The sequence below is a fragment of the Tauraco erythrolophus genome, chromosome 4, assembly GCF_009769465.1.
Source record: "Tauraco erythrolophus isolate bTauEry1 chromosome 4, bTauEry1.pri, whole genome shotgun sequence".
In the NCBI taxonomy this organism is placed as follows: Eukaryota; Metazoa; Chordata; class Aves; order Musophagiformes; family Musophagidae; genus Tauraco; species Tauraco erythrolophus.
In genome coordinates, this window is record NC_141468.1 from 85,839,828 (window position 1) to 85,853,667 (window position 13,840).

The following is a 13,840-nucleotide window of genomic DNA, read 5'->3' on the forward strand; positions in this document are numbered from 1 at the left end:
GCTGCCCAAATACTTCTTTCTTTGGCTGTTTTCATCTTTTCCCCGCTGACCCTGTCCTCTTCTAAAAACATGGCCTATGGCAAGGGCTTGCACGAGAGAGGCAGTGCCCAGTACCTGGTGGTGCCCCCTTCCAGTTGAGGTTCTCCTTGCAAGGAAATTTAGGGAAGGTTTCTAGTTCTTTAATGTTTTCTGAGAAGTTGTAAAGAAGATGAGCAACAAAACGCTCAATATTTAACACTAACATGGTTTTGGGCACAGAAAGGTTAGGTTATGTTAGAGGGGACTGGTTTTTAATATTAATAATAATAAAAAAATATTAATAAAATGGAACACCGAAATGTCCTATGGCTGCTAGACTTGTATAGCTCATTGCATACATGATCAAGTTCAAGCACCAGACCACAGTGAATAGTCAGTTTCTAACTTGAGTCATTTTGGGAGCTGGATGAGACATGATATGCCTTGTGATGATCTATTAGATGTAGCTGTCATACTAGAGCTGCTCTGATTTAAACGGATGCTTCTGGTACCCCATCCTTAATCAGCGGTTGGTAGACAGACAATTGACTGTGGTGTTTCAAATGGCTCTGTTAACCTTGGGAGAAGACACTGGTCTGCTTCCCTGCCTCTGAAACTGCACAAAGGAAACTAGTAAAAGCTTTCTTCTAGGGGTGAATTTAATTCTTAGGCATGGTAACAACAAAACACCTAGCCAGCTTTTAATTTCTATCTAGAGATCCTAAATGAGTATCTTGTACTCATAAACCTGATGCTGCCTTCCCTAATGTTGCTTCCTCCTAGAAGGGTAATCTCTTATTGGTCTGATTGGAATATAAAGTGACAGTTCATTTCAATTTAATCAGAGTAGTGGACCAAAACAAAAGAAACTGGGATACGACATTATTTGCCTCTTTAGGGCTGTTCAGGTTGTATGTATCCTGTATGGATGCCTTCAATTCTTGATCACGCCAAAGAAAAAGTGAGCCCATAAAGAGCATATTAGCTTGATTTAATTCATACATAGACAGCATCTGATTGTTCTATTTCAGGAAGAAATATTGAGCAACACCCCCCAAGAAATTTCTGTTACTGCTAGCCAAAGACCATAAAGAAAAGTCTTATATAGATTAGATGTTATCTAATCGGCACCAAATGGATGCATAATCCTTTATGTGAATCCAGAAAGGCACATGCTTGACCATCTCTATTGTGGAGAATGAGGTATCCCACTGGGAAGCATCGATGTGCAATGGAAAGGAAACAAAGTTTGCTAGATTGTTCTGAGGACTAGAGGTGCATTTAGAATGATAAAATATGCATAAAGAGACTCAGGAAAAAAATATAGGTTGAAAGGAACTTCCGTAGGTTGTCTAGTCCAAATTCCAACTGAAAGCAGGGCTGTCTTCAAAATTAAATCAAGTCTCTCAGAATCTTCTCTAGTAAACGATTTTGAAGTAATATTCCTCTCATATTGTGGTCCAAATGATGTTGGCATGTCAACCCTTTCCGAAAGGTAAGATTCCCAATAATTACATTCTGTATAGCCAAAGCCTGTTTTTTCCACCTAATGTTAGTAAAAAACGTAGGTGAAAGGCTGGTAAATCAGAAGAATAATGGCATTCATCGTCTGTATTTTGGTTTGAGCGAGTGAGGAGCATGCGGCTCACCAAAAGGGAAGGTGTGTTTGTACAAGGTATGTAGATGGGGGGTTGACCCCCTTGTATCTTGCCTTTGTGTTACAGTTGGACTCAAAATGTAATTCCACTGAACCTGTAAATAAATTCAAGTTGATTGTTGCCAAAGTGCTGTAAGAAAACTGAGGAGCTTAGACTAGATGCCCCAGGAAGGATGTGCATGAGGTATCTGTTGATTGGCCAAGCAACTCTTGAATATAAGGCATGTGTATCGAGTCTGTGATCGTTCAAATCTGCTCATGTTCTCCCTTCTGTTCATTTCAGTGGAAGTTCTTTAATTGGTTCGTGTAAAATCAGGCAGGTAAAATCAGATAGTGTTTTTTGCTCAATTTTTGGAAGTATGCTTTTTGGGGAACAGGTGTTTAGGACCAGCAGTAACAGCAAATGGAGTTATGTTCAGCAGTATGCTATCGTGTTATCGCTTTCTCTTGGTTAAATAAAGGGATATGGCCGTTTGTTTCTGCAATAGCAGTAATTTTAAGGACAAAGAAAGAAAAAAAGAAAAAAAATCTAAACATTTTCTCTCCTCTAAGTTTTATTCTCTCATGTGCTTGTGTACTATTTTCGTGCATACTTAGCTGAAAATATCTCCTGAGTAACTGAGTACATTCAGAAGTCACTCAATGTCAACAAACCTGTCTTAACATCTGCTTTATTGGATTGATCCTTTAAGTGCACACATGTGGCCCTTCCTTCCTGAAGGTCAAAGTTATGAATGTTAACAGTAGCCTTCAGGTCAGCATGTCCTCACAGTGAGGATATCCATATCTCGGATGTGATGATAACTCGTAATCCAAAAACATGGAAGCTCTTTTCATAAAGTCGCTGGGCCGTCTTTCCCAGCTCTCTGGTTTAAGTCCCCTTACTGCCCATCAGAAAATATAGTTTTCCCTACTAGGAAAAAGTCCGAGTGCTTTCACTCTGACTCGTATCTTTCATAGCCTATTTATGCAATTAATGCCGAAATATCTTATATGACAGAGGCCCTTAAAATATTGCTGTTTTCCTTGGACTACTGAGTATTTGCATCCCTGAAGAAATTTATTCTCTTATGTTTCAGGAAGCTCTAGGGAATAATAACGCAGACACTGACGTAGCTTGGTCTAAGGTCAAACAGGCAGCTTCAGAAAGGTTCTAGCTGTGCAGGGCTTGCTGGACATTACTTCAGACGTAGAAGATGTGGGTTTTGAAGCATGGTTTGTAACAAGCTGAGCAGAGCGCAAGCAGAGAGCGACAGCAAAGTGTGAGAAAACCTGCAGTGACTGAATTTTAGGTTGTTGAAATGGGAGTGCGTGAGATGTGAGGACCTGATCGTGATGGGAGCCTTGAGTAACTCTTGCAAAGAAAGTGTTATAACCTGGTAGTGCTGCCTGCTGGAGTTTGGAGAGTCAGGATTGAGATCCAGTGAATCATTGAGGACCATTTCTCAGAAATAGCACTGGTCTACTCAGTCCTATCTTGACAGGAGAAAAGCCTTACGGAACCCTACAGTAATTTGCTTGGATTTCCTGTTTTCAGACTTTTATGAACCCAGGATGTTGTTAGGTACAGTTCAAAAACTGTAAACAAACCCAAATCTATGACGTCTTTGGAAGGCACATGGGATTAGAGGGGTTTCGTACTTAATACAGTAATCCTCTTTTAGAAATGTATCGTAACAGTAAATTAATGTTTGTTTCTTTGATAAGAGTAAGGTGATGTACAGCTTGTTTCTTGGCAGTGTTAGTGCTGGCTAATTCATTAGCCAGTGTAGCTGATGCTCATGCCCTATATCTGTAAAAAGCAAAACAAACCTCAAAAAAAACAGTGGTAGAGCTAGCCCCAGAACATCTGTGTATGCTCATGACACTGGCCAGTTTTCTAAAACTTTTGTTCTTCCTCCTCTTCCACTCATATATTGTTGTGGGTTTTTTTTTCCCCCCCCTCTGGTTTTCAAAACATTTTATCACTATTGCTCAAGCAGGGAGCTCCTGCTTTGTAATTCTGCAACCTGCAATGTGCTTCATATGTCTGGGCCACGTCAGCATGGTTTCCATTTCTGAGACAAAAATGAAAAAACAGTTCCCTCTTTCTTATGGCCCTTCCTTTTGACACTGTGCTTTGGATTTGTGTTTCAAGGGGCAGCGCTGTTAGTGTCTCCTTTCCCTCTCGCGAAGGTAGCGGGCAGCTCCCTCCCTCCATGTCAACAGGGAGCTCTTTCAAAGAGAAATGCTAATTTTTGTCTTGGTTTGGTTGCTTTTAATATGGCACCAAGCAGTCTTCTCGGAGAGGTGGGGGTTATGGATATGTTGCAGTGCCATGTCCTTTGGGAGCTTGAACAGCTGAGGCTCAATCTGCCTCACCTGCGAGAGCAAAGCTTCAAATGAGCAGCCAGAAGTGTGGAATCCCATTTGGCAGAGGCAAATTAGTCATTTGGTAGCTGCTGAGGGCAACAGGTCCTCCTCTGGGTTCTAACCTGGGGCAGGGGGTGGTTGTCATGTCCGTGAGTTCCCCAGGCATGGTGGCATCAGAACTGGGGCTGCAAGCTGGGATCCTGGCAGCCCAGTTATGCTGCATGGTTCCTGAGTTATGCTGTGCTCATAAAGGCTCTTGAGTTTTATAGCACAAGGAGAAAAGGGAGCACAAATTAATTAGTAGGCTTTTCAAATTCTTCTTGAGTCTGAGCAGCAATAGCTTCTGAAATGGTCTTGGAGTAGCAGCGCTGTTTAATCTCAGCAGTATTTTTCCTTTAGTTTTAGATCCTGAAATCATTAATTTAAGTGCAGATGATCGTAAAATCTCTCTCCTCTGCTCAGCATTCTGTATCTTATGCTCATTTCAGAGGCTTGTATAGAATTTTATTTTTTATGGATGTTTCCACCTTAAGCAGAGCATTGTAAGGCAGTTTATTCAAACAGCTTGTAGTTGTGTATGTATATATGCATGTATTTATGTATAGGTATATGTATGTAATATTTTGGCATATTATTACATCAAGAACACGGATCGACAAACAGCGTTATTACGATAACAAAGCAGGAGTCTGTAGTCTCATAGGCTTCTTTGGAGGCAGAAAGGTATGAGGCTCCTAAACCCAACCAAATGGAACCTGTTAGTTGTTGAAATACTGGCTGCTCTGTGCAGTATTAAATAATTTAAAAAAAAAAAAAGTAGTTCCAGAATTTTCTCAAGTATTTGCTTTCTTGGACTTTTGATTGAATTAGTACAGGTTGTTTCAACAAAATTCCTGGAGTGGAAAAGCTCTGCTGGCTAGGCAGCCCTGCTCAGCCCAGCATGGCAGCCACAGGAGCAGCACAAAGCCAGAGACAGAGCCGGCAGCAGCATTTGTCCCGCGGCGCCCAGAGGTCAAGGACAGCGTTTTCTGCTAAATCACTGGGCATGGGGGCAGCTTCAGGCCTTTCTCTTCAATTGTTCTGCCAGTCTGTTACAAATTGGACCTGGAGTTATTAAATGAGAGGGTGGGCTCCTCAGCATCCCCTTGGTAGCAGTCTTGGCTGTGACAGCCAAGAGAGGGTCTTGGGGAAGTTTTTTTTTAGGGCCTGCAGTGTTTCTCCATGAGCCCGTGTCTCTGTTTACGGAGTGGGATGCCAGATACGTTGAGCGCACCAGGCAACTTCAAAGGCAGTCTGAATGAGAGAGTGGTCTCAGACCTACTGTGGCCCTTTTTGCCGGGAGGAAAGAGAACTTGCCCACAGCTGTGGAAAGTCCTTGGTTGAAACAGGGAGTGAAACCCATCAAGGGGCTGGATAGCAGCAAAAGAAATCTTTGTTTCCATCCAAAAAGATGTTCGTTCATCCCTAGTGAAGCCACGTCCATCCCAGGCACAACGTTCTCTACTCCCATCCTTGGTTCAGGGCAGGTTCCTCCCCTGCAGAGCCCAATTCCATCTCCCTCCAGCACATCCAAACAAAGCACAATTCCATCTCTCAGTTCAATCTCCCAATTCCATCTGTCTCCATCTCTGCACAGGCTTTGCCTTGTCCGTTCAGAGGCAGAGCATCGCCTCGCCGGCAGAGCTACTGCGGGCTATCTGCTTTGTGAAGACTTCCCATAACACAATCATTTTGTGATGTGTGTGTGTTGGTGGGGTTTTTTTAAGAGGTTTCATGACAGCTCATCTCACTTTACAAATGTGTGCATAGAGCTCCATCATTGGACTCTGTTTGATGTGCATCAGTTAGTACCCGTTCGGCTGTCAGCCGCAGTGGAAGGAGGAGGGCTGCCAGGTTAGTCCCTTCTAGGAGCGTGCAAGCCATTGCAGAACTCTTCTCCGTGGCCAAGCCCATGGCTGAACTCCTGGTTGTTAGCGCTTCTGTGCCAATTCCTGTGCTAAATAAAATAATGCAGTTACTATTTGCAGAGCTGGGAGCATAGTAGTCACTAGTATTGTATGCTGTTGTTCCCTTCTCTTGAGTTTAAGAGGAGGAAAATCCTTAGTGTGATGACCCGTCTTCAGCTGGGTTAATAATGGACAAATTCTGTGCTGTGGGCACGTTCGAAAGCTTCACGACTGGATCACATAGCTACAGAATTATACTTTTTCTTTTTTAGGTGTTCCCCATACTGGGGAATAATAGTGTATGTATTGTGAAAGCATTGTCTGAGGGGAAACCCACGATGTTTTAAAGCACAAACGTGTGCCTGCTACTCTCGGGTGGAATTTCCCAGTCACGTCAAGTGAGATGTTAATGTAAACGTGCGGATGAAACCCATTGCCTTCTTTGATCAACGGCTTGCTAGTGACTTGTTGTTAATTACCTGGAGCTGAATGGAAGAGGTTCAAAAGGGCGGCTGAGTCAAATGGCAGAAGGATTTTTCGTAATCCTGCACTTTTTGTATTGCTCTGTGGTATGGAAGTGTCACACACGCGTTCAGCTGGACAGAGGAACAGGGCGATTCCAGTTTGGAGCTGAAAAGTAATGACCTGCCTGATTGTCTTGCTGGGTACCCTATAAGACGTGACTAGGAATGCCCAGGCTGTTGTAATTTATATTTCTCTCAGATTTTTATTTCTCTGATGTGAACTTTTAATAACTGACTTTGCAGTTTGACCTTGCAGGGACCGAGTCTCCTTTTGATGTCATCTAGCATGCATGTACTTTTCCCACTCAGTTTGCCACGCAGCACTTTTGGAGTGATTACCTAACGCCGTAGTTTCCCTCCTACTTAGGTGGAAATCCCTACTCTTTCTGCAATTCTGCTATTCTTATTCGACACTGGGGCTAAAAACCCCGGAGATGAGATGCAACGAGGCTGGGTACCAACTCCAAAAGCCTGCTTGCTTGTCCTGAGTCAGGCTGTACTGTCCCTGGAAGTGACTTTGTTTGGATGTGCTTAATTGCAGCCTGCATTTCACAGGGATGTGTACGTTTCTGACGGAATGACTAAAAGCCTGTAGCATTAGTCAGCCTGATCCATAAATCATTTATCACCCATGTTCAGCCTACCCGTTCCCCAGCAACAGGAAAGGGAATCCCAAAGAAGGCACAGTTCGACACACGCAGCAGTATCAAGTGGACACCTCTCTTTATTTCTCCCCATCTCACTCCATAACATTGGATCCAGCAATGTTTCCTCTCCAGAGGTGAAAAAGGACTGGATGCAGTTCGTTCTGATGGCTGGCAATATTTGGAAACATATTCTGTAGAGAGCTGAGTGCCTGTTGATCATAGATTTCATAGATTTCGTAGATTTCTAGGTTGCAAAAGACCTTAGAGATCATCGAGTCCAACCGTCCCTAATCCCCATTAAACCATATCCCTAAGTAGATCATCCACCCTATTCTTAAACACATCCAGGGATGGGGACGGGGACATCATCTCCCCTTCTCTTTTGCACAGGCAAGGGCAGCAAATTTCAGAGCCCAACCGAAAATTCCTGCCATTGTCCTATCAGACTGGTAGCAAACTATGCAAGCATGAGGATAAAATCCCTCTGGCAAGCCCCAAGTGGCAAGGCAATGAGTTGGAGGTTGCATGGGTGGACAAGGACAGAAGACAACATTCTTATCCACGGTTTGTCACTCACACTAACCATTGTCTCTCTTGTTCTCTTCTCTTCTTCAGGAACGAGTGGAATATCTCTTTCTCATAATTTTTACAGTGGAAGCATTTTTAAAAGTAATAGCATATGGACTTCTCTTTCACCCCAACGCTTACCTCCGCAATGGCTGGAATTTACTAGATTTTATAATTGTGGTAGTAGGGTGAGTACTGATGTTTTGTCTTTGAACACACCACACGCTTGGGGAATCTGGCACCCTTTGGGAGCAGAGGGTGGGTGAATGCTTGGCACATCACGTATGGGTGACGTGAGAGGTGGTTGTCTGTCGTGTTCCCCCTACAACCACCATAGTGGTTGAGTGGAGGAGTTTTACCAAGTTTTACTGTGTCACCTAAAAATACAGTTGTCTCCCTGGTCTTCTGCAGGTATGACTTGATTCGTGCTAATTTCAGTGGATAGCAATGATTTACCTTGAGGTAAATATTAAGGATTGACAGTCTGTTGATGTATGTTTTCTGTATGGTATCCCTTGCTGCTTAGACTTTTTCAAGGCTTTTGATGGTTTACAAGACATGGAAATTAAACTGCTCTTTGGGAACAGGGATAAAAAGAGGAAGCAGTGCAAGGCTGTTGGACAAAGTCAAATGCCTGAATATGCTTAACTGGAAGAAAATTTCTTTGTTTCTAAACCTATATGAATATTAAAAAAATAACATCTAGGTGGAATCCTTTAATTAAGATTAGAATTGGATTATAAATAAATTCTGCCATCTTGTGAACTTTTACTGGTGTTTCTCATTCTCAACGATGGATGAAAAATTTAAATCCCAGGGTTTCATGCTTACTAACAAAAATCAGTTCTTCAGTTCAATTGCACTGTTCTGCTGGCGATTTCAACAATTTTGATTTTGACCCTTTTATGTTTTAACCTTTTTGAAGACTAATTTTACTATTGTATATCAAATTACCACTTTGAGCTGCAACCTTTCTAATCCCCTTATTGCTCTGTGTTTTTCAAGCTTGGCATTTAATTTATTCAAACAAAAGCAAAATAAAACACCTTCTGCTTTTGCTACCCTAAGGGTAAGAGATAAGCAAGGGGTTTGAATTGTGATTGTTGAAGGGATGAGGTGAAGAGTAAACCACCCCTGAAGACAAAGGGAACAAGTGTTTCTTCATCTGAGTAATTTGTCCCATCCTTCTACCACTCCATTGTTAGAGTTTCATCGCCCACAAAATCTTGCAGTCTTTTCACCTTTTTATGAAGGAAACCCAGCATCAGCTCCTAGTGAAAACATCAAAAGGGACACTCTCAGACATCAAAACACCCTCATCATTTCTGTCCCAAACCAAAGTCCATCTAACTTCTTGGCCATTTTTGTGGTGGCCCCAAAAGATTATGTCAGCAAACTGCTGTGTGCTACCCAATCCCTCCCACTTCCCATCATCATAGGGAAAAGTGGGTGGAAGGAGAATTCCCAGTGAGGGGGACGGAGGACAAGCTGGAACCTATTCTTAGTCCCAAGACCTCTCTGCCTCCACGTGTGTATAACACTTCTCCCTATGGCAGTGCATAATTTTCTTTCTCCTTTGTTCCTACTCACAGCCACAGGATCCTACAGCAAATTATTAACTGGAAAATCCCCAACCCCTCCCCTGGAATTGGTGTCCAATTCTGTCCCTGGTTCTGCCTTTGAATGCCCTCAGATATCTCACCTGCTTGGGAATTGCTGCTTAAGTAGAAGAAAGATTGGAGAACAAAAGTCCTGTGAATATGATTATTCCCTTTTCATTTTTATGAGAAAGAGACTTTTTTAAGAGAGGACACATTATCTCTTCTTCTTCCATTGGAATGCGAAAGAGCAGGGCTCCAGAAATCACAGGGCAGCATTATATCTAGTTTAAGTACAGTCCTTTTCAATTTTCCTACTAGAGCAGTTAATCAGCAAGATGATATTCAGACTGAAATTAATTCCCTTGCCAATGACAGAAGCTGCAGCTCTTCTGTCTGCTCTTGCCTCCAGCAGCTCTCAGTCACTAGATGAAGAAAAAAAATGTAACTGGGGAGGGATTACACAAGTATAATAAACATGGCCAAGACCCCAAGGTCTCTGTTAAACAGCAACAATCTCAAGTGACAGATTCCACTTCAAGGCCAGATGGGTTCCTCTGATGTTTATCTGCTCCAACTCACTGGTACAGTACCACAGCCAGGGCTGGTGTGCTGCTTTTTCTCTCCACAACCCCTCTGCAAAGTCTACGTGGCAATACCATCTGTTCCTGTTCTGCCCCGTCTTCTTTTCCTAGGGGCTGTCTGAAACCCCTCAATGACATTATGTTTAAACTTCGGCATGTTTGAATGTTTCCTCAGGGAGGAAGTCCCATGGCAAAGGTTTAAAATAAATTTTAAAGAGAGAGAGAGGAAGAAGAAAGCAAGTGCTGGTAACAACACTTCCTTGTGGTGCCTTTTTCTGCATATTGAGGGAGCTGTTGGAGAAAGCTGAGTAATTTGGACACAGCTGTAGCACTAGGCAGAGGGATTTATTTGGTCTGTGGGGCAAAGGATGGTGTTGGACTTGTACTGGAAGCATCAAGCCCTGAAATGGCTGTGGTAATTGCCATTTGTGCTTGTTTTGCCTTAGGAATCATCTTCATTTTTAATTATGGTTAATAGAAAAATAATGGGGAAAAACAGAAAAGTAATGGGGAAAAACAGAAAAGTAATGGGGAAAAACAGAAAAGTAATGGGGAAAAACAGAAAAGTAATGGGGAAAAACAGAAAAGTAATGGGAAAAACAGAAAAGTAATGGGGAAAAACAGAAAAGTATGGGGAAAAACAGAAAGTATGGGGAAAAACAGAAAAGTAATGGGGAAAAACAGAAAAGTAATGGGGAAAAACAGAAAAGTAATGGGGAAAAACAGAAAAGTAATGGGGAAAAACAGAAAAGTAATGGGAAAAACAGAAAAGTAATGGGGAAAAACAGAAAAGTAATGGGGAAAAACAGAAAAGTAATGGGGAAAAACAGAAAAGTAATGGGGAAAAACAGAAAAGTATGGGGAAAACAGAAAAGTAATGGGGAAAAAACAGAAAGTAATGGGGAAAAACAGAAAAAGTAAGGGGGGAAAACAGAAAAGTAATGGGGAAAAACAGAAAAGTAATGGGGAAAACAGAAAAGTAATGGGGAAAAACAGAAAAGTAATGGGGAAAAACAGAAAAGTAATGGGGAAAAACAGAAAGTAATGGGGAAAAACAGAAAAGTAATGGGGAAAAACAGAAAAGTAATGGGGAAAAAACAGAAAAGTAATGGGGAAAAACAGAAAAGTAATGGGGAAAAACAGAAAAGTAATGGGGAAAAACAGAAAAGTAATGGGGGAAAAACAGAAAAGTAATGGGGAAAAACAGAAAAGTAATGGGGAAAAACAGAAAAAGTAATGGGAAAAACAGAAAAGTAATGGGGAAAAACAGAAAAGTAATGGGGAAAAACAGAAAAGTAATGGGGAAAAACAGAAAAGTAATGGGGAAAAACAGAAAAGTAATGGGGAAAAACAGAAAAGTAATGGGGAAAAACAGAAAAGTATGGGGAAAAACAGAAAAGTAATGGGGAAAAACAGAAAAGTAATGGGGAAAAACAGAAAAGTAATGGGGAAAAACAGAAAAGTAATGGGGAAAAACAGAAAAGTAATGGGGAAAAACAGAAAAGTAATGGGGAAAACAGAAAAGTAATGGGGAAAAACAGAAAAGTAATGGGGAAAAAACAGAAAAGTAATGGGGAAAAACAGAAAAGTAATGGGGAAAAACAGAAAAGTAATGGGGAAAAACAGAAAAGTAATGGGGAAAAACAGAAAAGTAATGGGGAAAAACAGAAAAGTAATGGGGAAAAACAGAAAAGTAATGGGGAAAAACAGAAAAGTAATGGGGAAAAACAGAAAAGTAATGGGGAAAAACAGAAAAGTAATGGGGAAAAACAGAAAAGTAATGGGGAAAAACAGAAAAGTAATGGGGAAAAACAGAAAAGTAATGGGAAAACAGAAAAGTAATGGGGAAAAACAGAAAAGTAATGGGGAAAAACAGAAAAGTAATGGGGAAAAACAGAAAAGTAATGGGGAAAAACAGAAAAGTAATGGGGAAAAACAGAAAAGTAATGGGGAAAAACAGAAAAGTAATGGGGAAAAACAGAAAAGTAATGGGGAAAAACAGAAAAGTAATGGGGAAAAACAGAAAAGTAATGGGGAAAAACAGAAAAGTAATGGGGAAAAACAGAAAAGTAATGGGGAAAAACAGAAAAGTAATGGGGAAAAACAGAAAAGTAATGGGGAAAAACAGAAAAGTAATGGGGAAAAACAGAAAAGTAATGGGGAAAAACAGAAAAGTAATGGGGAAAAACAGAAAAGTAATGGGGAAAAACAGAAAAGTAATGGGGAAAAACAGAAAAGTAATGGGGAAAAACAGAAAAGTAATGGGGAAAAACAGAAAAGTAATGGGGAAAAACAGAAAAGTAATGGGGAAAAACAGAAAAGTAATGGGGAAAAACAGAAAAGTAATGGGGAAAAACAGAAAAGTAATGGGGAAAAACAGAAAAGTAATGGGGAAAAACAGAAAAGTAATGGGGAAAACAGAAAAGTAATGGGGAAAAACAGAAAGTAATGGGGAAAACAGAAAGTAATGGGGAAAAACAGAAAAGTAATGGGGAAAAACAGAAAAGTAATGGGAAAAACAGAAAAGTAATGGGGAAAAACAGAAAAGTAATGGGGAAAAACAGAAAAGTAATGGGAAAAACAGAAAAGTAATGGGGAAAAACAGAAAGGCTTAGTGGGAAGTACTTCAAGTACTGTTGGGAGTTAAAGGAGAAAAAAAAAGACAGGTTTTAAATCCTCTATTTGTCTCTAAGTCCACTTAGTATGCACTGTTTACCATTTATATCTTGAAGACATAAAGCACGACTGTCTTCATAACTTTATGTTAAAACATACTCGTCAATACAGTGAGAGGCAAACGGACGCGTGTAGGACCATGCATAAATTCTAGATGGATGTCACAATTCTAATAAAAAAATTTTTTACAACAAAGTGCCTCTGTCCTTTTCCCTGCCTTCTGAGGAGAAGTCCCCTGGCATCCAAAGGGGATTTTAGAGTCAGTGGTTCCAACAAGGCCACAGGAATATGCAGCAGCTACACAACTGCTACGTTTTCTGGAGAAAGAACGCACTTGAGACCTGCGGGCTTGTAACCTGTAAGCTTATCATTCTTGCAGTGTGGGACATCTGCTTGTTCATCAGCTGAGTCTTTTAAAGCTTGATTCTAGCTTATCTCTCACTAGCCTGTGACCCTGCTGTAGCAGCACCATTAAACCCTGCTTTGAAGAAGAATGCCTGTATGGGTCTTTTCATCAGAGGCTCTGTGAAGAACATTAGCTAAGAGTAGAGATCACACCCCGAAGCTGCCTAATGAGGCACAACCCACAAACACTAATGATCAGCCAAAGTGTTTCCTGCTTCCTTCAGTTCTACTGTTCTTCTTTCAGAAAACGTTACGGGTTGCCCAGAGAAGTTGTGGCTGCCCCATCCCTGGAAGTGGGAAACTACCGTCTTTCAAGGCCAGGTTGGATGGGGCTTTGGGCAACCTGGTGTAGTGGAGGGTGTCCCTGCCCATGGCAGGAGGGTTGGAACTAGATGATCTTTGAGGTCCATTCCAACCTAAACCATTCTATGATTCTATAACATTAAAGCTTTCAGATATCACAGTGATGTCCTTCAATATTAGACTGTTGGAGGAAATTTCTCTTGAGAGAAGACTCGCTTGACTATGTTGTGTTAGAAGAATATCTCTTTCCTGGCAGTGCTGTGGTTTGTCTGCCAAGCACGGTCATTCTCCAAGGGCCCGTAGCTTCTGCCAGAAAAAAAAAAAAAGTGTCGTAGTTTGAAAGGCAGTCTTACTTGGGAAGGTATTTGGGAAGGATGTGAAATACAGAGCAGACTGGAAAATGTGCTCACGGTATATGTCTTTTTGAAGACCCGTGGGGATTTTCCAAAGGACAGACTCAAACACTTTCACACTCGCAAATCACAGGTGGACTGTAAAATGCTGTGAAAAAGTCATGATAATTGACTATTTCTTTATACCTATAAGGATTCTTTCAGCTGAGT

At 41.3% G+C, this 13,840-nt stretch overlaps 1 protein-coding gene across 2 annotated transcripts in view; it reads left to right on the plus strand.

The window, feature by feature from the left end:
- The window catches only part of CACNA1C (calcium voltage-gated channel subunit alpha1 C), a 493,329-nt gene that overhangs the window by 285,845 nt on the left and 193,644 nt on the right, over positions 1-13,840 (plus strand). For both annotated transcript variants that reach the window (XM_086610632.1, XM_086610633.1), the window contains exon 4: positions 7,760-7,899. In XM_086610632.1, the coding sequence (XP_086466758.1) occupies positions 7,760-7,899 (140 nt within the window). The remainder of the gene's footprint in view (positions 1-7,759; positions 7,900-13,840) is intronic.